Source organism: Amborella trichopoda, chromosome 3 (genome assembly GCF_054954075.1).
Source record: "Amborella trichopoda isolate Santa Cruz 75 chromosome 3, AtrichopodaSantaCruz75HAP2 v2.0, whole genome shotgun sequence".
NCBI lineage: Eukaryota > Viridiplantae > Streptophyta > Magnoliopsida > Amborellales > Amborellaceae > Amborella > Amborella trichopoda.
Genome location: NC_142338.1, coordinates 49573717 through 49601587, shown reverse-complemented (window position 1 = coordinate 49601587; position 27871 = coordinate 49573717). Strand labels below are relative to the sequence as shown.

Here is a 27871-nt window from a genome sequence, read left to right as displayed (position 1 = left end):
GACTCAAAGCATTCATAAGTGCCGCATATTGTAAAAATGCCGGGTTTGCAGTAAATATATATTTTAAATATAGTTTGATCTTAATTTTTAGATAATATATATCTATATAACATGGAGGTCATGAACATAAATAATAAATAAATTAAAAAATAAAAATAAAAATTATATTAAAAAAATATTTGGACCGTTAATTTTTTAGATGGACCACCTATTTGCAAGTTGGATGCTTTATACATCTGGACCGCATATTTGTAGAAATGCAGTCCAGCCCGCATAAAACGAATATGCATTTGGAAGGAAAAAGGACATGGGAAATACTTGTGCAGTTCGCTTGGTGGTCTTGAGAGAGAAAGAGGTAGAGAGAGAATGCATTCAAATTTCCTGCGCGTTTTCTCCTTCGTAACCATCCACCCCCGTTGTCATCTGAAACTGTTTTCATTTCCTCTCGATTGCGGCACCCTAGGGCATCCCATTCCCTTCAAACCCAAGTCCTCAATGGCCCCTCCTCCTCCTCCTCCTCCTGCTTCAAGAATTGGGCTGAGCTTAGAAGAATGGCAAGGTTGGGGGACTTCTTCCCCTGTTCCTGCTATGGTGAACACTATCTTTGATGATCTCAGAGCCTTAGAGAGAGAAATGGACGAACCCATTAACTTCTCTGGCCCACGGGGGAAGCTTCAGGTGCACTCAGATTCCCAGCTTTCTCTTTCCTCCTCATATCATGTTCCATTCAATCTTTTGCATAGGATTCCTGAACTTAACACCTCCACCATCTCTCTCTCTCTCTCTCTCTTCTTGTGCTTGATTCTTGAAACTAATAACCAGCCCCACACAAAAATTACTCGTTCGTGCTTGATTATATCGAACATTGAAAATCCTTTTGGCAATCTCTCTCTCTCTCTCTCTCTCTCTCTCTCTCTCTACTGTCGACAAAAAGACTATCCAACATGTGGTTCCACCTTGGAAGAGCTCCATGCTGTAAAAATAATATTGTGAGTTCTTCAATTCAATAAATTGTTAGGGTTTTTCAAGTTATGATGCATCAGGAGGTCTAGATTGAGCTTCTTTATCCTATCTCAGTGAGAGCGTAATGCTTGTTGTCTGTTTTCCTTTAAAGAAAGTAATACAGTTTAATCCACATAAGTTTTGTCACTCCAGTACTTGTTATCATGAAAAGAACAAGAAAACAATGGACAAAAAGAACAATATATCTTTTCATCATTCTTCATTCTTGCATCATATATGTTTTTATGTGAATGATACTTATGAAAATTTTCATTTTATATTCTGCTGTTTTTTTTTCAGGGTGAATATAAATATATGGAGGATAGAAAACATAGGGAAGCTTATGATGCTATGACAGATTCAGAAGAGAAGTTACAATTCTTTTCTGCTAGGCAAATATCATGTCGTTTGTTGGGAAGCAGGGGATATCTGTGTCAAAAAGTACAGCCCATTTTCTTCATCTCAATATTTGCATGAGTTTCCTACTTTGACACTGGTTCTTGTATTGAATTTTGTTTTGGATTCATCATTTTGTCTCGCACGCGTACTTGTGTGTGCGAGAGAGAGAGAGAGAGAGAGAGAGAGAGAGAGAGAGAGAGAGAGAGAGAGAGAGAGAGAGAGAGAGAGAGAGAGAGAGAGAGAGAGAGAGAGAGAGAGAGAGAGAGAGAGAGAGAGAGAGAGAGAGAGAGAGAGAGAGAGAGAGAGAGAGAGAGAGAGAGAGAGAGAGAGAGAGAGAGAGAGAGAGAGAGAGAGAGAGAGAGGGTTGAGGGGAATTTATTTCCAGGATATTTTTATTTCGTTGAGTTGGAAGAATGCTTTTGAAATAGGTCTCTCTCTTTTTTGTTAGAAGAGCACCTACAAAATTTAGATATTTACAATGAGACTTGGCTTATTTACAAAATTTCTTTTGATTTAATGCCAGTTGAAAAGTGCTTAAAATGCCATGCATCATGAATTTAGATATTTTGAAGTAATTGGCAAATTAATCACCATACTCCCAAGTCCTAAGAGCAGGAAAAATGTGTAGATCAGTTATTAAAACACTGGATTGGTGGGCCAGATCGCCTGCCCATTGATCCTAGTCAGGATCCCTAAACACCGATCTGGGTTGGCAATATGGTAAAATATGAAAAAAAATTAAAAACTCGAATAAAATGAAAGAAGTTCTGTGTGTGTGGGGTGTGGGGTGTGGGGTGTGGGGGGGTTCTGGGGGACTGGCCAGTTCCTTGTCCAGGTCAAGTGATTCCTGACCCAGACCTCATCTTCTAGAACACTGGTCTAAATGAATATTCGAATGGAAGACAACTAGTTTCTATATTGGCATGTCACAAATTATCAAGAGAAAACATTGATCATTATGGAGTGTGTGTTCAAGGAAAGTCCATTTTATTGTAAACCACATAAAAATTGTGTGAAGTTCTTGGTTGGAATAATCATCGTTTACTCTATTTACAAAATAAAGAATTAACGTACACAAGAAGAGCACTTCATGTTTCATCGTTTTGAGTATGGCTTTTGAACTGATTTTGGGAATCCGATTTGCTATACTCATTTCAACAGTATAGAGAAACAATTTTTTTGATTTATCATCGCATCTCTTGAGGGAATGTCGCCTTCTGTTGATGTTCTGATCATTGGGTTTTGAAACTTTATTATTGTTGTTTTAGTAGAATATCTTTCTCATTTATAATTGTTCATTTCAGCCTGAGAAGTATCATGATTTGCCTGTTAATCATTTTGTTATTTTGAATAAATTTCTGGCTAGATAACTGAGGTACTACGTTTGTCTGATTTTCTAACTGTTTATTGTTAATATGGCATGCAGTTTGCCAAATGCTGGGCAAATGGTTGTTTGTACCTTCTGACTTGTTTGTCCACTACTGTAGATTCATTATGTGGGAAATTCCAAGATTGTTCCCATATTATGTGATTATGCTTTTTTGTACACCAAGAATTCTTCTTACCTACCATGAAAAGTATCACAGCATGTGTTTTTTTGTTGTCAAGGTTTAGAAACTAGGGAAGAAAATATCTTATATGAGTAAAGGTTTACAATTGGACCTTGACATAGGATTTCTTTCATTTAATTGCTGATGTTGTATTGTATGTCTTGTGATGATTTCAGTGCTGGCTTGCTTCAACGGATTGCATGTGTTCAAATATTGTAAACTGCTCTCTATGGAATGGATTGAGGTTTTGGGTTTATATGCATCCTAAGGTTTGGGAAATGGATCCTTTTGTACTTTATGTTAATTCTTTATGATATACATCATTATTTGCATTCATAGATTCTTTAGTAACATACTTTATCATTTTTTTTCCTCCCTGAGGAAGTGTTATTATTATACTAGGTACTGATTGCATTGATCACTGAATTCCCTTCATAGAAATAACATTCCCGTTGTTATCCATTGATGCTTTAACATTTTCCTTGATAGGAAATATTTTGTTACATTCCCTTGCGATTTAGAATCTGGAAAATTATGAATTCACATTCCTTGTTGAAATTGTTATTTTTCCATTTTCATGATTGTTATGTTGTTTACTGCTTGTATGCATTTTTGTCACTCTTGCAGGATTTCTTACGACAAAACAATACGGGAAAACTGTTGTGGCAGATATTTGGTGTTCAATCTGCATGCTTGTGCCTTTTTGGTGTCCGTGAACATGAAGAAAGCATGTGGAGTGCCTTCCAATTTGCAGGTACAAGAGAAAATTCTCAGTGCATATCTCTATGTGCTCTTATAATTTCATAAGCAAAGTACCTTAATGTAGTAGTTTATGAGCATGCTGATTGACACTGCTGTTTCCTTCTACATATTTTAACTGTTCTTATGTTAAATAATTATCTTGGGAGATATTGTAAAGCCTGCAAATTAGATATTTTTATATTAGATTTTGCTTTTAACATTTTGATGTTGTTGTTAAGATTTGAGATTTCTATGGGTCCTGCCTCGGCAATTAGAGCGGCGTTTGTAATTTATTTTTGTGTGCTCTTTCAAATTAGTGAGTAATTAAACACCTGCATCATTTATTTTAACACTCTGGAGTCTGGACTCTTATTGAAATATTAATTTGATTATAGAGGCTGTTTACTTGTCAGCACTACAAATGAATATGTGCAACATATTTGCATCCTGAGCAACAGCCATTGCTTCACTGAATTCAAAATATATGAACCTAATATGTCACTGATATTATATTGTTTCTGAAAATTGTGATGGTTATGAATGGGCACATTTTGACCTGGAATTTGTAACCCCTCATCATACTGGTAGCTTCTATTTTGGTTGCAGGACTGTGGTTAGTTTTATTCAGGAGATCTTTGTATTTTCCATTCGAAGTTGGTACAGTTATGTATTAATTGACACTTATATTTATTGCAGGGAAATACAAGGTATGGTGCCTTTATCCTGATCAACATGCAACTACACAATCTATAGAGGACATTGGCTTTCCTAATTTATTGGCAAGTTCAGATAGTCCAGCTACAATGGTATGTTGTGCATGTTGTGCATCCTGTTTTTTAATCATTGACTTCATTTCATTGAAAAAGATTGGATGTACAAGAATACTTTCTGTACAAAGTTGGATGCACCTGTAGACAAATTAGATGTACATGTGCCAAGATATTAGCCATGCATCTACACAAAATTTTACGCTTGTTCTGTCATCAGGTGTTGAATTTAGTAAAATTACTGGAGAGAGTTTAGAACGTCCTGGGACATCCTAATAGGAGTGGTGATATCTCACTCCTGGAGCACAATCACGGTCTTGTGTGAAGGGGGATATGTAAAGAAAATTGCAGAACCCCTTTATGATTTGACCGAAATAATATCCTTTCTCAACATATGTATTGTAAGATCAAATAATTATCCTTGTATATTATTTTATGTAAGAGAAGATGCAAGTAAATAAATGCAAGTTATTGCTCTCAAATTTTATTTAAGTAAATTTACTTGCAAGCGTAACAGACATATTCTGAATATGTTTATTTTGCATCTAAGTTTAGAAAATTGTGTTTAATCTCTCTTTAATTTCTCCATTTTAAATTATTTAATGTATAGGCTCTCCCAAACTAGGGAACTCTTAGGAAGCAACAATTCCTTGTTCTCATTTCTCTCCCCCCTCCAACAACTGTTGTTTGGAAGCTCTCTCCCTTGCCAAGAGGTCCAACAAGTTGTCGGCTTCCTTCCATCTATGATGAAAACTCACTCTGACTTTGTTTGAGTTCCCATATTTCCTAAAAAATATTATAGAGACACCCAGGACATTCTGTCTCTCTCGTAGTTATGGGAAGCTCTACAGCCTCCAGAATATTGATTAGGGGATCAAGACCTTTTGGGGAACAAGATCCTCCATTACTTAGGATCACATTATTGTACCATGAGCAATCCCACTAGCCATAGGAACACTATCCCTCTCCTGCAGGATCTAGATCCCACACATTTCTAAGATCTTACAACCACCTATAGCTGGAACGTTCCATGACATGCTGACTAATCGTTACACATGCAAGTATCTGATAATTTTACCCAGTGTTTCAAAAAGCACTAAGCGGGTCCCTAGGCCCCAGGTTGCCCAGTTCCGAGGCGGACACCCAAAACTTGGGCGGCCCAAAAAGGATGTCCATTTGAATAAAAAAAGGATATATAGTATAAAAAATAAAAATTAGGTATTTAGGGCACATACTGTAAGTTTGATTGCTCAATCTTCAAACTTTCACCTCAAAGATGCTTCTAAGGACTCAAAATCTTCTAAAAAACCTCCCAATAGATTTATAAAACATCAAAAATTAAATCTAATATCAATGGGTGATGTTTTGATCAATTTTGTCAACTTTGAGAACCCTTCGATCCTAAATAAATCACCAAAAACTAGGTTTTTGGAGGCTTTCTCTCTCTAAAATGGGCTCCAATAAGTTTTAGGTTTCAAATGAACTTAAAACCATCCTTCTAACCCTTTATATTTTAAAACAAAATCAATACAAAAAAAAAAAGAAATTTTGCCTCTGGGCGGGGCGCCTGCCTAGGCGGGTTCCGTACTGCCTAGGCGGCCATCCAGGGATTGCTGTCCAGACTAGCCGCCTAGGCCTGGGCGATGCGCCCAGGCCTTCTGGACCGCCTAAGAGGCTGCCTAGGCTCTGGGTGGTCCGCTTTTTGAATCATTTTACCTCAAGAATTGTTTAGGAAGATGATTAATATTATTGAGAGAAGTAGCCTCAGATTTAAAGTCTATTACCAATACATAAAATGGCAATGATCCAATGAACAGAAAAACAAATTTAACTTATGTTTGATGAAAAAAGGAGATAAAAGAATCAAGGCAATGGAAAATGGCGAAATACATTTTGCAATACTCAACATCCCACAAGTCAAATAGGCAATACACAATATGGCATGGTGCTACACACACACAATCACCATCCCACACTTATCAAAACAGGGAAATAATATATATATATATATATATATATATATATATATATATATATATATATATATATATATATATATGTATATTTGTATTTTTTTTTTGGGTAAATCAGCGGGGATTTGGATTGCTACCTAATTTTCATTAACAAAACATTATATGTATGATTAGATGGTTTTCATTTTTGGATGACTGATAAATGATTGGAGGAATTGTCAATTATAAAGATGACTATAATCACTAAACTCACTGTACTATTGTAGTTTGTGTGTGTGGCAGTATGTTTATTGTTGTGTATGCTTGTTTGTGTGTGTGATTGTGTGTAAGAGAGAAGAGAAGAGAGAAGAGAGAAGAGAAAGAAGAGGAGATAAGAAGAAGAGAGAGAGAGGAGGGAAGAGAAGAAAGAATGAGAGAGAGAGAATAGAAAGAAGAGAAGAGAGGAAGAGAGAGAAAAATAAGGAAAGGGAAAAAGGCGGGCCTACGGCTTAGCCGCTGGTCCAGTTGACTGTGAGAGAACAAGAGGGAGAGAGAGAAAAAAGGGGAAGGGAGGAGAGAGAAAAGAGAGGAGAAAGAAGAAGAGAGGAGAAGAAAAGAGAGAGAGGAGGGGTGGGCTGGCGGCTTAGCTGCCGATCCCATTGACCGTGGGAGAGCAGGAGAGAGGGAAGGGGAGAGAGAAGGGAAGAGAGAAGAGACAAGAGAAAGAAGAGGAGAGGAGAAGAAGAGAGAGAGAGGAGGGGAGAGAAGAAAGAAGAAGAGGGGAAAGGAGAGAGAGAGAGAAGAGAAAGAAGAGAAGAGAGGAAGCGAGAGAAGTAGAAAAAAAGAGGAGAGGGTGGGCCGGCGGCTTAGCTGCCGGTCTAGTTGACTGTGAGAGAATGAGATGGAGAGAGAGAAAAAAAAGGGAGGAGAGAGAAGAGGAAAGAGAGGAGAAAGAAGAAGAAAGGAGAGAGAGGAGCAGAAAGAAGAGAGAGAGAAAAAGAGAGGAAAGTGAGTGGAGAGAGGAGAGAGAAAGTGAGAGAGAAAGAGAAAGAAAAGGGGAGGAGAGAGAATAAGAGAAGAAGAGGTAAGGGAAGAGAAGGAGAGAGAGAGAGAGAAAAGAAGGCGGACCAGTTGACTGTGAAGATAGAGTGAGAGGGAAGGAGAGAAGAGAGAGAAAGAGAGAGAAAAAGAAGACGAGAGGGAAAGAGAGAGGAGAGAGAAATAGAGAAAGATTACCTAGTCGGATCCTTGAACTGGACTGGCGGCTAGGTCGGAAGTAGAGAGTTCCAAATGAAAAATGAGAAGTTCCAAGTGAGGAGTGAGAAGTTCTAAGGGTAGCGACTTGTTGGGAAAGTTTTCTCTCTCCTCTCTTTGGATGGAAAAGGATAGAGAAAAGTATTGCAAACCAAAAGAAAACTCAAATTAAAATCCTTAAGTTTAGGGGACAAATCTCATTAAAATCTCCTCCTTTTTGAACTTAGGGTTACAAATGCTTATATAGAGCTCCCCTTGAAACAAGGGTGGATGCTCGAAACTAACTAAAATTGCTAGAGCTCCCCTTGAAACAAGGGTGGATGCTTAAAACTAACTAAAATTGCTAGAAAATATAATTTTTATGAATTAAATTCGAATCCCATTTTTAGGGCAAAATGACCATGTTACCCCTACCCACCATCTTCCAAATGACAAGATGGTCTCCAAAAAGTGGCCATGAACCATGATGATCTTTCTGTGTTCGTTTATCGTTCTGCCGATGACTTTTCGATGAAAAGAATGCCATGAACGTGACGGTCTCAGCAAGGCGATCGTTTTGACATATCTTTTGCTCCTTGAATCAAAGCATTGAGCTCTCGTCAAAATTTGTCAAAAGATGAGAAATGTGCAATCTTAGATCTTGGATCTTGGCCGTTTTTTATCGATCCTTTAGCGACGAGAATGGCTCGATTTGGTGTCCGAATTGCCACTTGTCGAATTGGGGAACTTGCCGGAATTTGGATTCCGATCACCGGAAAATGCCTCGTTTGCTACCTTAAAATACAGCCCTTCTGGCCATTCATCATGGGTGATGCTTAGCTGGAATCGAAGCCCTTGACCTCGCAGTTGCAACGGACTTGGTTTCAAGCCGATCCGATATTGGGGCTTCATGATGCGACTATTTGATTGAAGGGATCTTCTTCTTCCAAAAATCTACAACACATGAGTTTTCTTAAGCGACTTCTTTCTAAGATTTCTCTCGTCTCGGGTATCAAAACGTGCGCGTTGACAAGACGAAGGTCCTTGTGAAATTTGAGCTTGTTCCAACTTAAGATGAAGAAGTTATGACACTCCAAAGGTGATCTCGAAATCACATCACACAATTTTCGTCTATGGAAACTGGTTCATCGATGGGATACTAGAGTAGTGCGTAACCCACCATTATTGGGTAACTTGGCCACAGAACGGTCCAGAAGTGTCCGAATGAGCTGAAATTTGATATTTGGGGGTTTTCGGACCTTCTGAATCCAATGGAAGTGATCTGGTGTTCATCCAAAGCTCCGATGATAGGGCTGTAGTTATAAGGTACATTTTTAGCATGTTAGAGGTTGGATCTGAAAACTGATTTCGTCTCTGATCCACCTTAGCATTGTCAGATCACGAGGAAACTTGGCGGGTGCTCTTAGGGGGTCATGGGCTACCTCTACATGCTTTTTGGGACCAATCTATTGTCTTTAAAAAATGTGCTCCAGATCAGGGTTTATTTCAATAGTGCTTCCGTGACCCACATACATTTTGGTACCTACGGGCCTAGGTCGCGATTGGCTTCCTCCTTATCCGCCTCGGGGATACAAGTGTTGAAAAATACCTTAAAACGTGAGACTATGTGTGTGTGTGAGATGGAAGGCAAGATGTGCCTTATTTTTGAATTTTTCTTATTAAAATTTAAAGATTTATTTTTGGAATATTCTATGGTCAATTTTAGGGGTTTTAAGTTTTTTAGGGATTCTAGGAATTTTTATATTTTTTAAGATTTTAGGAGATATTTAGAAAATTGGTTAGAATACTTATGGAATTACTTATTTTATTAGGCATAGAAGTATCATTATAAATTTTCTTTAAGCGAAAGGACTTATGGGTATTTTTATAATATTTTAATTTAAATAGCAGTTGTTCTAGTCTTTTTTATTATAATGTAATAAAAGGGTCTGGGATGTTACGGTTGGAAACCCTTTGGGTGTGAACAGTAAAATAGTAACAACACGCCCAACCTAGGGTTTTGGGGTCTCTTTTTTGGGCAAGGATAGGCAGATCTTATCAAATCTGGCTTGTTTTAATGGTTTATTGAACTGTTTTTGCCACTTTTCTTTTGTGTTGGTTTGTTTGTTTTGTGTGTGTGTTTTTTATATTCTTTATAGGAGATTGGACATAGATTCCAATGTTTCATGAGCACCATTGAAAGACTATAGTAATTTCATGATATTTTCAATTCCCTTTCTTGTCATGGCCCTACAATCTCAATTTGTTTGTTATGAGTGTCTCGCTAGGGAATTTCTGTTGCACATGTGTTCATATGTCTTTTTGATTTATCAAAATTTCACCCTATTTCATGATGTGCATATATACCATATAACATATGCATATTCTAATGGATCTCCTTGACATGCATTCTTGGGGTGCATATATCATATACAAGCTACATATTATATTTATATATAACTAGGGGCACTCATAGAGTGCTCTCAGAGAAGCAATTACAGCCGTGCCTGAGGAAGGGAACTTCAGGCAGGGGACAATTCTCTGCTCCTACTCCCACTCCCACTCCCACTCCTGCTCCCAACAACTATGGTCTCTCCAGAAGTCAACAAGATGACATTACTTACATCTTCCTCAAGGGTAACTTGCTTCTAACCAGAATCTGAGCTTCAGAGTTCTACTAATAATTCTTGTTTCTGCCTCAGTCAAGTCGCATTGCGGCGGTGGACCTGAAAAGTGAACAAAAAGTATCCTTTGTGTCCCTTATCACTACTTCCTCTCCGGTGGCACCCAACTTACATGTCTCCAGATGCAGTGCACTGTTTCCTTGTAATATAGATTGCTACTGAGGCTGGAAATCCATCTTGGAGAGCCCCCACAACTCCTTCCTTGCTCTTGCCCACGATATAATAGTAAACTTTATACATTCCTTCAATCTGTTTGGGTCACTTTGTATTGAATTGAATGTCTTGTTATTCCTCTCAGCAATACAAACAGAAGATTGTTACGAGCGTTAGTCGCCAGACGATAAGGCCCAGCTTGGGGAGAGGAAGGGAGATGGACTCTGGTTCACCGATCACCCACTGTAGTATAAACAAGGCAGTGGTTTCTGACAGGATTTTATAAATGGCTTTAAAATATGTGTTTTACTGTCACCACCACCCTTTTACCCAATACGCATCTGTTAGGATCACCATGCCCCTATCACAGAGGTAATCGATGTTAAGTATTTTATCCAAAGCAAGCAACCGTCCAAATACCTTTACTGTGGGGGAGCACATTTACTCCAAACTCTCCTGACTGTTGGCTTTTTTAGGGTCCCATTGTAAGCATTCTATAAAAGGATTTCACTGAAAACAAACTTTTTGCATCTGGGGTCCAAATGATATTTTGTTCACATGTTGGGGAGAAGTAGAACTATTGGAATTCACTCAATTTTTCTGTGAGCTTCTCTATCTCATCATCATTCAGGTCTCCCTCAGTATTATACTCTAGACCACATCCCTGCCCTGTCCCTGTACTATTGCTGATAAAATTACTTTCTGGATTTGGAGCAAGCACAACAGAGTAACTATCTTAGGAATCTATCTTTGAAAGGTACTGGATTTGATCCTAAGTCTTTTCCCTCATTGATCCTAATGTGACTCATAAACTGCTTTCTCAATTGGTCTACTCCTTTCCATACTCCAGAAAGTCACGAACCATTGTGTGTTGCTTTGACAAGCTACCCATTTTCCTCTCACTACCCTCTTCCATAATTGCTTCAAATCTTCCCCATATTAATGAAATCTATTTCAGATGGTTCATTGAATTAAATAAATTTTAATACTGCCCTGAGATACAGCATTCAGAATAAGAAAAAATTCTCCTTATCTAAATGTAATAGCAGTTAAATATGTATAAGCTACATAATAATTGCATTCATGACTTATAAACCCAACCATGTGCAAATGCCTGTGCTTTGGCGAGTGTTTCATACTCATCAACACAATGGCCACCAGTTGAATAGACTTGGGTGGTCAAAGAAGAAAAATACAAATGGGGAAAGAAAGGAGAATAGGTTTTGTTAGTCATTGATAACTGGTTTAACTAGTCGCTACCTTGGTTTAAGCACTTATGCTTGCTTCTCAGCATTTTCTAGTTCAAAGCAAAGAAAGAATGGAAACTACCAAGTTTTGGTCCAAAAGACTGAACTAACTTGTTTAGTCTATAGACACACCAATAGATGGAATAAAAGTAAGAAGGGGAACACTGATGTATCAAGAACGATTAGAGAAGAAAGCAGGTAGAAAGGTCTTGGGGAAGGAGCGAACCTGAATGTACAACAGGACTGCCACAACAAGCACAACGTGAGGTTTAGTTTAGTCAACAGAATATTGTGACAATTATGTCAACTTACATAAGTGAAATGGCACAAGCCAAGATGAATATAAAGTGCAAAAAATTGTGAATCTGCTAGAACGCATACCAACATACCCATGTGAATGCACACACCCACCCTCCATCATGGTCCCAAATATGCAGATGATATATGCATCATGACAGTAACAGAGACATACAGATGAAAATAATTAAAAACAGAGGTCATATGCACATTCATGCATGCATCTGCATCTGTGCACACATGCACCGATAAAAAGAGGATACGAATGCAAACACTGTGCATGAGTTCACATAGCATACTGCATGTATGTACACTAAATAAGCATAGGAACTGCTCTTTGCACCATGGTTTTGTTATCCTCTCCCATCTTTGTTATCCATTATCAAAACATAAGCTAGCTGGAGTTCCACATATTTACATGAGAACAAATATAAAAGTAGTGATTATATATAGAAATTCCTTATTTACCAAAAAAAAAAAAGGAAAAAGATTCCCAATTATCATAGGGAGAGGTTTCCATTTCAATAACAAGATGCAAAAGAGGACAACAAAATTTTCACCTCAAGTACGCAGAAAACATGATCATCTTTTATCCTCGAAGAAAAGAAAAAGAAAAGACACATGATCATCTTTGGTGATCCATCGGATGCACAACTGCGAAGACTAATGCTTTGTCTGCATGATTTTGAACTTATGTATCAGGACTTTGGATTAATATTGCAGAAGGCAAAGTTACTGGGCCATTTGGCATCCCAGTTCCAGATGACAAATTGGAGAGGTTAGCAAAGAACTTGGATATAGTATAGATAAGTTTCCAAGCACATGACTTGGGCTTCTAATGTGCCTTTGTAAGCATCCTAAATCGATGTGGGATGGGGTCAGAGAAAGATTTGATGGAAAAAGTACTCTTGGAAAACAAGATAATACCTATCTCTCAGTGCACAGATAACTTTAATTAGATCTACTGTATCCAATTTACCAGTTCATTCAATGTTCCTATTTATTCTCTCAATAGCTGTCTACCATCTTGAAAAACTTGAGGGAATGGAGTGTTTAGGCAGAAACTAGAAGAATACATATAGAATGTTGGGACAAGTTTTCAAAGATGAAGGAAATGGAGATCTGGGGGTAAGAAGAATTAAGGACACCAATGTGGCCTGTTGAGCAAACGTTCATTATTAACTTCTATTTGCATTGTTTTTGAAAATTAGTACGTGCTCTTTTCTCTATTAACTACATGAGCATGATAACTGCTGTAATTGCCTTAAGGACAAGTGGCTTCATTGATATGTAATATTAGTGGTTTAACATGTAGCATTAGAGTTTAACTTGATTGAAAATCAACTGTTATTTGAATTTTCCCAATGATATGCAAGCTTTGAATCATTTTTTAAATTATTTCATCATTTCTTGCCGTTTTCATCCATATTTGAGTTGTAAAATACAGGCTTTCTGAATTTAAGTATCATTGATGCATACATCTTGAGATGAGCTAACTTACCACCCATTTGCCCAAGATTGAATGGAGGATTCCCTGCGCCCTGTCCATGTTTTTGAGCCACTTTGCCTATAAAAACTGTGTGGTAACTATAAGCATTTCTTTCTGTAGATGTGCCAAGAGCAGCCTGTAAACTTCGTTTTAATTGATGGGACATGGAACAATTCAGCTGCGATGTTTAGGCGTTTGAAGGTATTGTTGCTAAGTTAAAGACATGCAAGTTCTATCCATCCTATTGAAATATTTGTATTGGAATTTGTTTGTTAGGGCTTTTTTTTAATCATCAAACCTTTCTATGATTCTTGGGTTATGGATGCACTTTATTGTTGACCTTGATCAACATAAGGCATGTATATTCCTAAGGTTGTAATGTCTTCTTCTTTTGACCAATTCTCTCTCAAGCCACATAACTATGTGTTGCATTGATTTTCAGTTGAAGAACCTGAATATTGTTTTGACAATGTCCCAATCCTTTTGAAATTGGGATACAAATGGCATTCCTGTTTCGCTTTTGCCATGGAAGCATCTATTAAGAGTCGTAAATGTCCATCAGTGCTAACATTTTATTTGATGAATATTGTATCCCTTGTCAATATCAGAATAGTGACCTTCAAATGATGATCCTAGCTCTAAAGACCATTCAATTGCATTAAATGTATAAGAGAATGGTAAGATGTAAGAGTAGCCTGATTCATAAACATGTATCTTTGGGGTCAACAACCTTCCTTTGATCCATTTCATCAAAACCCTGCTGCACTATACAGGCGGAGTTCCCTCCTGATTGTTAAATTATCATGAATCCGATTCTCAAACCATCACCCTTCCAAACCTCATTTGTTGCCCTATCATTTGTATGACACTCAACTAACTCCACTGCGTCTGACAACATGTGGAAAACATTCAAGAATCTTGGAAAACATTTGAGGTGAAATAGATTCAAGGCTCTATATATTGGGTTTTAGCTAAACCAGAAAACACAAATTTTGATAGTTGTGTTAGTCAGGCATGCGGCTATACTTTTCATTCTGAATTTCGTTATCAATGTATTTTATTAATTGATAGAAAAACAAGGATAAACATGTTTTGGGAGCTAACATATGGAAGTTTCAATTGTTTTCCGTTATTACTTCATTTCTAACACATTCCTACTGAAACTACTGTTGTGGGTGTAACATTCTCTGGGAAACATGATATTAATTGCCTTTCTATCAGCATCAATCCAGCAAAACAAGCTAAAGAAGTGATGGCTAAGCTCGTAAAGATAACTTTTTTTGCGCGAGTCAGACACTTGAGCTCGTAAAGATAACTTTCTTTGTGCAAGTCAGACTTAATCCATGTGCTTCTTTTTTCTTTGTCGTTTGTAAATATTTGACTGTTTTTAGTGCAGCTCTAGAGTTTTTAATGAAACTGAACATACTTCAGAGAATTGGATACTTCGGATCTTACTCGTGTTCCCCAAATTGTGTTTATTTTCTCTTGATGTACAATACCTTTTTGGCCCCACATTAATATGCAAGAGTTACCGATTGAATAAAATGATTTGAAGCAACGCGCGAGGATCGAATGGGGAACTGAGGATTTTCCCTGCCTTTCTTTTCCGAACTCCACTGTCTCGGTGATGCATAAACTCAGGTAGATTTGCAGAAACAGACCTTTGGGTCTCACCCCAAAAGCTGTATTTCTTTGCCAATTATTTGTTATCATTTGGTCGTTGGTCGCAGTAGTAAGGCTCTTTTCTATATCTACAGGCCTCAACCATCTTGGGATCGTACCTGTACAGCAGCAGCTGCTGTTCAACTTCTCTCTGAGTTGAGTCATCTTCCTTCGCTAGAGTCAAAAGGGTTAGATAAGCAGGCCGAAGCCCTAGGGAATGCCTTAGTTGTTTTGTTGGATGCCCTAATCAATCGCCGCAAGCGCATGGGCAGATCCATCACACGCAGAGAAAGGAGCAACAACAACAGAAGCTATCAGAAACATGAGTGAGAGACCTGCTTATGAGTAACTATATTTCCTTGGGGCCGAAATGCTTATGAATCTTCAGGATATCCATGTCATGCCCCTCATGTCATGATAATGATGGGGCATGTCATTTGATGCATATTCTTCTGGAGGCGGGAGGAAAGAAAAAGGTGGGGTTTGGCATGTGAGTGTATCCCTACATGGATGGCATGAGTGCATGTAGATCAATGCAATTCCCTTCTTGTGTACCTTGACATCATGTTTTATCATCTGGCCTATGCAAGTGGATTAATAACATGTGCTGGTTTTTCATCTGGTACCATCAAAAGTTGATATGGGCAGCATGCCTACTTTCTCCACCATGTAGCATTACTTTGTACCACATGCAAGACATTGATTGTTCAAATATGGAACAACGCAATTCCCTTCTTTACAAGTTGTTCTAGAAGTTGCCATATGTCCAGAACGATCGACAAGCTGCAAAGCTTTCTTCTATCTTCTACAATATTATCTGCCTCTTTCCTTTACTTGTATTTATATATTTTCAAATCGGTTGCTAACCCATCCATATTTTTCCCTTCCATGTTTTGTTATTGCTCAATTTAGTGGGGTTTTAGGCCCATGATGGTGCTTGTAGCCTGCAGGGAGGAGCCATCGCCCCACCCCTTTCTGTTCCAACGTCAGGGTAGGCATTTATGTATGTACAGCACTGCACTGCGTCCTGCAAAAGCTCCTTAATTTTCTCTCTGACGCTCCATTCTAACATGGAGGCATTCGCATAAGAACTGTGTGAGATACTGTATTAGGTAGTGTTTAAAAAAACGTCGAGTCAAACCGGACTCGTCCGGTTCGGCTCGGGAATCGCCATGGACGGATCTAATCGGCGAAAAAAACGGGAATCATCCGGTTCTAGAGAGAACCAGACGATTCTGCAAAGTGACTCGCCGATTCACTGTACGGAATCGGCGAGTCCCGTACGGCATTTTTTTTTTTTTTTTGTTTGTTTTTGTAATCCATGATAGATTTTTTTGTAATACTTGATCGATTTTTTTGTAATCCATGATCGAATTGTTTTTTTTTTTTTTTTTGTAATCCATGATCGAATTTTTTGTTTTTTTTGTTTTTTTTATAACCCATGATAGAATTTTTTGTAATCCATGATCGAATTTTTTGTAATCCATGATCGAAATGTTTGTTTTTTTTTCTTGTAATCCATGATCGAATTTTTTGTTTTTTTTTGTAACCCATGATAGAATTTCTTGTAATCCATGATCGAATGTTTTGTAATCCATGATCGAAATGTTTGTTTTTTTTTTGTAATCCATGATCGAAATATTTGTTTCTTTTTTTGTAATCCACGATCGAATTTTTTGTTTTTTTTGTTTTTGTTTTTTTTGTAACCCATGATAGAGTTTTTTGTAATCCATGATTGAATTTTTTGTAATCCATGATCGAATTGTTTTTTTCTTTTTTTGTAATCCACGATCGAATTTTTTGTTTTTTTTGGTTTGTTTTTTTTTGTAATCCATGATCAAATTTTATGTAATCCATGATCGAATTTTATGTAATCCATGATCGAATTTTTTGTAATCCATGATAGAATTTTTTGTAATCCATGATCGAATTTTTTTGTAATCCATGATCGAAATGTTTTTTTTTTTTTCTTGTAATCCATGATCGAATTTTTTGTTTTTTTTGTTTTTTTTGTAACCCATGATAGAATTTTTTGTAATCCATGATTGAATTTTTTGTAATCCATGATCGAATTGTGTTTTTCTTTTTTTGTAATCCACGATGGAATTTTTTGTTTTTTTATGTTTTTTTTTTTTTTGTAATCTATGATCGAATTTTATGTAATCCATGATCGAATTTTTTGTAATCCATGATCGAATTTTTTGTAATCCATGATCGAATTTTTTGTTATCCATGATTGAATTTTTTGAAAATTTGTGATTTTTTTTTTTTAATCCATGATCGAATTTTTTTTTGTAATCCATGATAAAATTTTTTGAAAATTTGTGATTTTTTTTTTTTAATCCATGATCGAATTTTTTTTTGTAATCCATGATAGAATTTTTTGAAAATTTATGATTTTTTTTTTTTTAATCCATGATCGATTTTTTTGAAAATTTGTTAAATTTTTTTTTTAATCCATATTATTCAAAGAGAAAATGAGAGAGATGATGATTCTGAGGCCACCTTATCCCAGCCATATTATTCACATATCGAGTCCCAACAGCAACAGTGTAGGGATGAGCACGACAGTACAGGTGAGCATGAAGGATGGATAAGCTTCGGGGATTTTAGATTGGGAACACAACAAAACACTAACACTCAGGGATTTGGGAATAGTCACACGCCTGTTAATATCGATGATTTGTTTTTAGATCGAATCAATGAATTGTTAAACGAATTCAATCAATGGCACCAGCGTGACCAAGAAGAACAATAACGTCGTCTATCATTTTATTTTTAGATCATATGTTACTAATTATGCTTTATTGTAGTCCATGTATGTTGATATACTTATTCCATGATAATTCTATGTTTATCCTTTTGTGTGATGTAAATTAAATGTTGAATGGCGGTTCATGCAGGGAAAGAACATATCAATATTCGCATATTTATTCAAAAACATGAAAATTCTTAATGAAGTACCCTCATTTCTTATTGAATTCCTAAAAAATAATATTTATAATGAATTTTAATAATTTTTTTGAATTTTTTTTAAACTTTATTCTGACCGATTCACCCGATTCTCGATCCGGATCGTCGATTCGTCGATCCAGATCGATTTTTTGGGTACCCGATCAGGGTCACCGATCCATTTTTAAACCATTGGTATTAGGGTAAAAGTTGTTGAACTCTTTCATGTGTTAGTCTGCACTATTATCAAGAGAAATGCAAGAAGATCAAAGTTGATTGCCCCTGACTTTGACCCTTGGATTTTGGATTTTGGATTTTACTGCCACAGAAACTCTTGCAATATTTTGTATAATTCATTTTGCATTGAGACAGATTCTTGCAGAAAATCTGCAATATTTTGTATAATTCATTTTGCATTGAGACAGATTCTTGCAGAAAATCTAGTGCGTGGTACCAACTGTACCTGGCCGTGAGCGTTTTGCATCTCAGCTCAATCCAATTCCACTCAAATTTTGTTGATTTTTAACCGGTCTTCTTTTGATATTAAATCATTTTCCTCAAGATTTACAGTCATTATTGTCCTTAATTCTAGGGCACTCCTTTGAAACCATCGGTTGGTTTTAGAAGCAGCCTCAACCTGTCTTTTTTTCCATTAGGAAATGTGGTATTTATGGATATCGATTTCAAAATTAGTGGGATTAAATGATTTCTGAATGGGGTTGGAACTTAAATATTGAATGCTGTATTGGAATTTCCTTTCTTGAAATAAAATTCAAAAGATTGGGAAGTACTGAACATGCCCTTATTGCAAATTTCTTTATTATAAAAAAAAAAGAAAAAAGGTAAAGAAAACGTAGCCAATTTGTTCTGAATGTCGATTGTTTTGATATAAAACTGCACGTTTGGGTTTTTTTTATCTTAACCCATTTTGTTTTCAAAGGGATAAAGGCGTATATTTATCAAAGAACGTGAGCACAGTACCAATCACAGTGCATGTCTTGGATTTTTCTTTTTGCTTTTTTCCATGGATAGTGTTAATGACAGTGCAAGTTTTGGATTCTCATCATTCTTTCAAGCTTTTGGAACGCATAACATAGCAAGGTAGATGGGCTTCGAGCAGCTGCTTCTGAAGCTACCGGCAAAAAACTGGGAGAAGGAAAAGATTATTAAAGCACCTGCAAAAAATGAGAGAGAGGGAAACTGAGAAAAGCAGGGATGGGGAGAATAGCCCACCATGTGGAATATTTAAGGAGCATTGAAGTGGAGGACCTACCAAATGACACTGCTCTTTATAGAGTTGTATTATTATGCAAGGGAAATGGTTCCTGTGGGTGTGGTGGGTGTGCAAAAGTTAGTTAATGAGGAAGTGTAGTCTCTTTCCTTCATGGAGAGAGAGGGAGAGAGAGAATGAATTTTTATGTTTTTATGGGGAGAGAGAGAACTGTTACGTTTTTTTTGGGTAGAGAGAGATTTAAGAGTGGGGTAGGAGAGAGAGATTGCTATGGTGGGAGAAAAAACGAAATTGATGGTCGTAAAGGGTGTCAACGTTCAATAAATGGGCAAGTTTTCTGTGTTTTTTCTACAACATAGAAGTTCTATCATCCTTTTTATCCAACCGGTCTATTTTAAATGGAGGGTTAAGATTGCCTCAAACACAATGTCATACCTCTATATTATTTTATTTTTTATTTTTTTCTATAAACTATTTTGACATTAAATTTTGGTTGTCAATTCTTATGTTAAACTCGCACTAGCAAAAAATATAAAAAAAATATTTTCAATAAAATAAAATGACCAAAGTATTTTTGAAAGTTTCGAAAGGTATTTTGGTCATTATATTTTATTGAAAAATTATTTTTAATATTTTTTATAGGTGTGTACCAATGAGAAGATGGCACATACCAAATTTTAGATTCATACAATTTATACAAAAAAAACTAAAAATAAAATACTTTGAGACATTATATCTAAGATCAAACGGTGAGCGGCTCTCTTGATCAAAAGGAGACGGCTGGATAGTAGAGGAGGATAGAACTTCTATGCTATAGGGGAAGCATAGAAACCTTTCCCAAAAGAAATTGCTATTAGTTTAATCTTCATAGCTCAACGCTCTCTCTCAAACCGTGGAACTTTATCACAATTGCTAATAACATCACATGTCCAATTGGATGGCTTCAACGTTCTAGAAATTTTTTTTTTTTAAACTCTAAGTCTCATTTATACACTCCTAACTCCATGATTTGAAATCTTGAGGACAAGAGTGTTATCTCCTTGTATTAAAAGTAAATTGTGTTTTTGTATATTTTTTCAAATATATTAAAAATAACGTAATTTCAAATTCTAAATTCATCTCTAACGTGGATTTTTTAAGGCAAAATGTATTTAGAGTGACAAAGTATGTTAGAAATTCTAAATGGATCCATCTACCTAAAAAAAGAAAAAAATTTAAATCCATCGTTAGTGTGGATCTTTTTAAGGGCAAAACTTTTTAAGGGACAGCATTCACACTTTTTCCCCACTCGAATTGATAGTTGGCCCTACACCTTGAATATCCCAGCCCAAGTTCACGCTCCTCTCTCTTTCTCTCTCTCTCTCACTCACAGCGTGTAAAGTTTGTTTGTGGATTTGTTGTAGTTATTTTTAATCTTTTATGAGTTTTATTTGTGGATTTTGAGTGTTTTATTTGTGGATTTTGAGTGTTTTATTTGTGGATTTTGAGTATTTTATTAATGTACTTTTTATTTTTGTCACTTCATATTTTTACTCCACAATTTAATAAGTTTTCTGTCTCAAGGTATTTTAAGTAATTAATCAAAAATAAAATAAAATTTCTCGCTAAAAAGAAAAATATCAATTATAATGAAAATGATATATACATGAAGTGTGCACATGGAAGATTAATTGTTTTTTAACTATTAATAGATTGTCACTAGCTTTTAAAAGAATGGTATTGTTTGTATAGAGCCTAGGCTCTAAAAAGTCAAATTATAGCCTATCTTCAAATAGTATCGAGAAATGTGGTTTCAATACAAGAAATATTTGTGATAGCCATAAAATATATTTTCATCTTTATTTATAAAATTTAAAGCTTCAAAATAGCGTAGACCGATAGATCTATGAAAACTTGAAAGTCTAGAAAATTGACGGTCCAAAAATACATTACAATATACACTATTTCAAAAACTTGAAATCTATTTTTTGCTCATGTTCATATATCTTGATGTCAATTTGATGATATTTGAACATCAAAACAACTTATTTTAATAAAAATTTTGAGGTAGGCTCTAATTTGATTTTTTAGAGCTTAGGCTCTATATAAACTTTTCCCTTCAAAGAAATATCGTTTTATCCCTCGTAATAACAAAAAATGCCTTTCACAATTATTAGGAAAAATTACATACATATCCGTTATATTTTATGTTATTATTGATGTACCAAATAGTTTTTGTTATTACATGTACATTCGTTTTTTTATCTTTTATAATGTAATTTTTAAAAAATGATGACTTTACCCTTTTTCGGATGTTGAATAACCGAATTTGAGGGTTTTAACGTTCATATTCTCATTTCGGGTGCTGGACATCCGAATTGAAGGGCTTTTCAGATGTTGAATATCTGAAAATGGTTTCTGACGTTCAACATCAGAAAATATGACTTTGAATATCCAGAAAGTCTCTAGAATTTCGCAGTCATTTTTCGGATAATGAGCATCTGAAAATATGACATTTTCTGATGTACAACATCCGTAACCATTTTCTAATGTGCAACATCCGAAAATGTGATATTTTTGGACGTCCAATATCCGAAACTATTTTCACAAAGAATACAATATATCGACATAACCATTCAATTCGGATGTTCAACACCCGAAAATGAGAATGTGAATGTTAAACTTTCGGCCTATTTTCTGGTGTTGAAAATCCGAAAAACTCTCTAATTCGGTTGTTCAACATTTGAAAAAAAGTAAAGTCGTATTTTTAAAAAAATTACGTTATAAAAAGTAAGAAACAGACATACATGTAATAGCGGAAAGTGTAATGAATATTTATGTAATTTTTTCAAAATTTTATATTACAAAACAAGAATAATAAATACCAAATGAATGTAAAAAATATTCTCTCTAAACGCACCTAACAAAATCAATAGTTTATTTTACAATAAAAAGATATAACAACATTGGTGACGTGCAATTGAAATTCCTCACAACAAGCCATGCATGTCGACATCTTTGCTGCGTTGCCGCGTAACCAAACCTCTTCGATTTTCTTAGCAACATTGTCGAAAAGTCTTGGTCGCTACAGAGCGCATCCGCACACCCAGTTACACCTTCAAAATGTAACTAGTCGATCTATTGAAAAAACCAATGGCTTAAAAAGCGGATAAGTGACTCGGATCGAGTACTTCAAAAATCGATTCGGATCGACAAATCGACGATCAGAATCAGAAATCGATTGAATCGATCAGGTTAAAGCTTCAAAATGTAACTCGTCAAGCTATTGAAAAACAGATAGGGTCGGTCTTTCCTGCAGAAGTACCCAACAAAAAAAAAAAAAACCTACAGCACATCACCAATTTTTTTTAATCTAACGGTCAAGGAACCATGCTGAAAGAGGGAGAGAAAGGCAGTTGGGCATTAAGGTGGAAGCTTTCATCATCGAAAGGTGTCTGGCTTCCATACTATGAAAGATTCAGATGCAGGAAATTTAGAGAGAGAGAGATAGGAGGTTTACAGGCTATAGAGAGGCTGGCCTTGTTCCGGTAGGGTCGGGACGGACAGCAAAACAACAAATGCAAAAAATAAAATCAAAGAAAAAACAAAAAAAAAAAAGAAAAAAGGAGAGCGCTGAACCAGGACGAACTCGGCTGGCGGCCACAGCCTGTGGTCCAACCCTATTTTAAGGCCCGGCTGGGCCCACCAGCCTTAGCTAGGGGAGGTGTAAACCCCCTTAAACTACGGCTCCTGGCTACGACCTTGTGAAAGAGCGCACTTGATTTCGGTAGTGAAACACGCAAAATTTCGGCGGATTTCGCGGAACATAGGACCGGTCAACACTCAAAAAATTTCGGATAAGTTTAAACTTTAAAGGGATGTGAGAAAATCATGGATAACTCCGATGCATTTGACTTTCTATGAAATGCGGCTTTAGTTTATTTTTTATCTTTTCCTTTAATTGTATTTTTCTAATACCATTTTATCTCTCGCTTTATTTGAAACTCCAGAAACAATCATTCCTGCAATTATTTTATGTCGAGCAAAAAGGCCAGAGCCAAAAATAAGAATGAATAATGAAAACAAAAAGGAATGAAATTTAAATGCAATCCCTCCTCTCACGTTCTTGCACCCCACCATTAAACCTCACCCTAACCCACTATCCTCATTCCTCACCACAAAGTATCAACGAAATCAATTGGGAACTTCGGATATTTCGTCCTCAAATTATCGGATATGAGGCTGACAAATAACGATTTTTTATTTTTGCAATGACGATATCTCCCTTTCATTGCCCCAGATTAGAGCTAAGAAGTTTCAATTAAGTTTATCAGTATTTTAAAAATCTCATGAATGGCCGATTTGGATCAGATTCAGCATATGAGTGACACTAGTTCATCCAATTCTATCATTACGACAATTTCTAACCAATTTTTCAATAATTCAGTTCAGATTCAGCATATGAGTGACACTAGTTCATCCAATTCTATCATTACGACAATTTCTAACCAATTTTTAAATAATTCAGTTCAACGGAGAACCGATCTAGCTGATACAGATCCAACCCGATTTCAAGTTTTAAAATACTGTTTTGAATAAATAATTTTACATGCCCCACCTATGGATCGAAAACCCAATTTCAGGTTTTAAAATATCGCTTTGAATAAATAGTTTTACATGCTCCATCTAAGAGTAAAAACAAAACCAAGACAATAAACTTTTTTTGGCAATTTCTATAAGGCCTAGGCCTTATGATAACAATGAAAAGCCTCACATCGAATCCTCCTCCCATAAGCACTTTGAGCATCGGAAATTTCCATGCTGGAACTAAAATTGATTTCCAACAATCAATTATGAAATTTGAAACACCAAAAGTGTCACAGATCATGCATCTCTAAGAACATTCATTTTTTATGTAAGAAAACTAATTTTTAGTGCAAAATGTTCAGTCTAGATAATATATTATAATATACATTATGTTTTGGACTTAAAATCCTAAAGTATTTTTGCTCAAAGGGCAAGATGATCAATTTGACACTTATTCCAAAACTGCAATATTAAGTGAGATTTAAGGTAAGGCTTTACCAGGGGTGAAGCCCAATTAAAATATTTTCCTTTTAAGGCACAACCAATCTTTATCTCCTAGGTTTCAAAATGGATGAAGTTTTAAAATATTTTCCTTTGAAGGCAAAACCATTCTTAGATCTTAAATTTCAAAATGGATGAAGTTTTAATAGGGCCTAAGCTTTATGGAAAAAAAAAAAGGATACACCTTACATCGCCGTCCATAAAGCACTTTTGGTAACGGAAACCCCCATTATGGCCCTAAAATTAATTTTCAACGTCGACAATAAAATTTGAAGCATAGAAAATGACACATATCTTGCGGATGTAAAAACACTTATTTTTAAGGTGAAATAGATGGTTTAGATAATTCATTACAATATATATTATTTTTGGAGCTTGAAATCCTAACTTTTTTTAACGTAATGTTTAAATTGAGATGATCAATTTAAAAATTTACCAACACATAAAATTGCAATTTTTGATGAGTTATGAAGTAAAGCTTTATTTATTTCGATAAATCACTCCATTTTTATTTCAAAATAGGTGGTTGTAAGAGAGCCATTGAATAATTCAAAAAAATAAGAAAAAAAATTTATAGCACCCCGCCCCTGACCAACCAACCAATTTTGATATCTAATAAATGGGAATGATTGTGAGATCTTTGTCAAACAGGCCATTACCGTCATCGGACGGTTAATGAGCTGCCAAAATTTTCGGATGAAAATGAAAACTTCGGGTCTGCTTCCTGGGCGGAGATTGCAGCGAACTAAACAAAAAACAAGAAAGAGCAAAGTCTCATTCACTAAAGAAAAGAGGAGAGAAAGAAAGATCGTCTCTGTTTCTCTCTCTTAATCTGACCAAAAAATTTCATGGATAAAAAAAACCAAGGGTTGGAAGAAAGAGGATCAAAACCGCTGGAAATTGAGCACCGAAATTTACGATTGAACTGAAAGGTTGGCATCTTTTTTATGCAAAATATTTAGCAATTTTCAGATTTCAGAGAATGAACCATGACAAAGAAAGAAAGAGAAAAATAATGCTCCTCTCTCTCTCTCTTATCCCTTTGATGAATAAAAATTCAAATTTTATCAACAAAAAAGTTAAATCTCTTCCTGAAAATCGAAAAGCATAGAAGAAAATACCATCTCTCTAAAAAAAAAAATCGAAAAGCATAGAAGAAAGTACCGTCTCTCTAAAAAAAAATAACAGGAAGAAAGAGAAGCAGAATCCGCTTTAATTCTTAATGTCCACATGTCTCTGATCTCTCACTCCCTCTCTCTATACATCAACTGAAATCAATAACCATAATCAAAAAGAGAAGAAAAAACTCTCTCTCTCTCATATCAAAAGAAGAAGAAAAAAATGAAAATGAAAATGAAACCTTTGATCAAGGAAATCGGCCCATATCAGCGAGCTTCCTTGACCTGTTAACGAAGGAAGACGAAGAAGAACACAAATATTTATTCCGCAGCTCACCAGAATGCGCCATATCCCACCCCACCTGATCTCCCCCTCCTCCGCCATATCTGTGCTTAGGGCTCGGCCTCATCAATGGGCTCAAGCAAAACGCAAAACCGGACGATCCATGAAGAGGAGGTGCCGGGGCAGCCCTTCTTCTCGGTCTAGAAACCACCACCTCCTCTACCTTCTTACCCTGAAACGCACTATCCACCATTGAATCGGACAAGTATCCACTCTCCCTCGTTGATTCAGGAAAATCTTCTTCTTCTTCTCTTCCTTTTTCAGCAGGAGAAAGCCCTCGATTCCTCCTCCTCCGCCTCCGAATAGGAGGAGCCGCCACTTCTCCGCCACACTCGGCTGAAAATAACCTAGATTTCTTTCTAAACAAAGAAGAAAACCATGTGGAGGAAGATGACGAACCAGAAACCCTAGATTCTGAAACTGAAACTCTCGTCTCAGAGAAAGAAACCTTGGATATTTGGGGTTTGGGGCCAAAAATAGAGGACAAAATTGAGAATTTGCGGGGCTTGGGGTTTGAATTTGGGGGGTGATGTAGCTGAGGGGTGCTATAGAAGAGGCGGTGGTCGCGCTCTTTGACGGGCCGGGAAATGTAAGGGGAGACAGATTTGGGGAAAGGGGAAGGAAGGTGGCGGGCGCTGCTGCCGCTGGCGGCTGAGCTGCTGCTTGTGCTGTGCCAGGCACCTTTGACATCTGGATCGGTGGTGCCGTTGGCAGCCGAGACCGCGGCAAGAAGGGCAAGGAGGCGCTCGCGGAGGCACTGGGCGCAGACACCCACAGCGCCAGGATTGCTTGGGTGGCGCTGGCACCTCATGATCATCTCTTTCTCTCTCTACACATCATCTCTTCCTCCTCTCTCCCCACTGACCCAGAATCTGGATTTTCTCTCTCCTCCTCTTCTTTCTATCTCTCTCCTCTGTGAGCCAGATATCTGAAATTTCTCTAGGTCTAGCCAATTGTGTGGCTTTTCTCTCTCGTCTCTTCCCTGCAGCAGGGAATATTAGGGTTTCTCTCTCTCAACCATGTATATGGGCTTCCTCCCTGCTCTATTCTCTATTCTCTCTCTATAAAACTGAAGCAAGGGATATGGGTTTTCTTTATCTCTTTCTACTCAATCTTCGAGTCAAACGCTGGACTCTCTCCCTCTGTAAGCAACCGCATGAGCTTTTTTCTCTCCCAATCTCCGAGTAATACTGGGCTCTCTCTCAAAGCAAGCATCTGCACTTTTATCCTTAATTGCTCGCGCTTCGTCCGGTTATGGATAGAAGAGCGAAGAAGTAGGGCTTCTTGCTTCTCTCTCCTCCTCCTTTCTCTCTCTAGTTTCGCTCTCTCTCTTGTCTCTGAGCTCACAGATGGGGCTTCTTCCTTCTCTCTCCCCTTTCTCTCTCTTCACAGTGGGTGGGGAGGGGTGGGTTCTTGCTTTGTTTTGGGTGGGAGGTTTTTGTCTTGCTTTCTTTGCGAGTGGGATTGCAGAAGGCACGGTGTTAATGCGCTTTCCCTCCTCTTTCTACTCTCCCTCTCTCTCTCTCTCTTATTTATTGGAAAATTGTTTCATGCGGGTTGGGCCTCATTTCTACATATGCGAGCGATCCAAACAAAGTGTTCAAAGTGGGTGCACATCCGCAAGTGTAGAGGTAAGGTACACCTTCAAATTATTTTTACCATGGTATATAATTTTGATGTAAAATGTTCTTAAGATTATCTCAAAATCTATTTTTATATCTAATTATAAAATTTTAAATTTCAAAAATGGTTAAAATCAAATAGATCTATAAACATATGAAAATCTTGAAAATGGACGGTGTAGATAATATGTTGTAAAATGCACTATTTTTAATACTTAAAATCTTTTTATTTTTTATAGTCACGAATCTCACGATCAATCAAAGGGTTTTTCAATACTAAAACTACTTTTTTCAATAGCTTATATGTAGTTCTACATTATAAGGTAGCATCCTTATATAAACATTTTTCTTTTTAAAGATAA

At 36.6% G+C, this 27871-nt stretch overlaps 2 protein-coding genes across 3 annotated transcripts; one reads left to right on the top strand and one right to left on the bottom strand.

Moving 5' to 3' along the window:
• Nucleotides 1-342: 342 nt before the first annotated feature.
• LOC18429100 (DTW domain-containing protein) lies at nt 343-16015 on the top strand. 2 transcript variants are annotated; one of them, XM_020664126.2, is made up of 8 exons: nt 343-678; nt 1303-1443; nt 3128-3220; nt 3579-3705; nt 4389-4498; nt 13635-13715; nt 15070-15155; nt 15272-16015. In XM_020664126.2, the coding sequence occupies exons 1-8, from the start codon at nt 367-369 to the stop codon at nt 15504-15506; spliced, it is 1185 nt and encodes a 394-aa protein (XP_020519785.2). In that variant the 5' UTR covers nt 343-366; the 3' UTR covers nt 15507-16015. The 2 variants fall into 2 exon arrangements, with proteins under 2 accessions (XP_020519785.2, XP_088717223.1); XM_088861097.1 differs by having other exon boundaries at nt 343-989.
• Nucleotides 16016-25608: 9593 nt separating this feature from the next.
• LOC18429099 (uncharacterized) lies at nt 25609-27362 on the bottom strand. Its single transcript, XM_006838392.4, has one exon. It carries the CDS (start codon nt 26702-26704, stop codon nt 25793-25795), a length of 912 nt encoding a protein of 303 aa, XP_006838455.3. The 5' UTR covers nt 26705-27362; the 3' UTR covers nt 25609-25792.
• Nucleotides 27363-27871: the final 509 nt, after the last annotated feature.

Coding starts and splice junctions, on each gene's coding strand:
- LOC18429099 (XM_006838392.4), bottom strand. CDS start 26,704: ATGATCATGAGGTGCCAGCGCCACCCAAGCAATCCTGGCGCTGTGGGT.
- LOC18429100 (XM_020664126.2), top strand. CDS start 367: ATGCATTCAAATTTCCTGCGCGTTTTCTCCTTCGTAACCATCCACCCC. Junction 679..1,302: donor GCCCACGGGGGAAGCTTCAG/GTGCACTCAGAT, acceptor TTTTTTTTTCAG/GGTGAATATAAATATATGGA. Junction 15,156..15,271: donor TCGGTGATGCATAAACTCAG/GTAGATTTGCAG, acceptor CTATATCTACAG/GCCTCAACCATCTTGGGATC.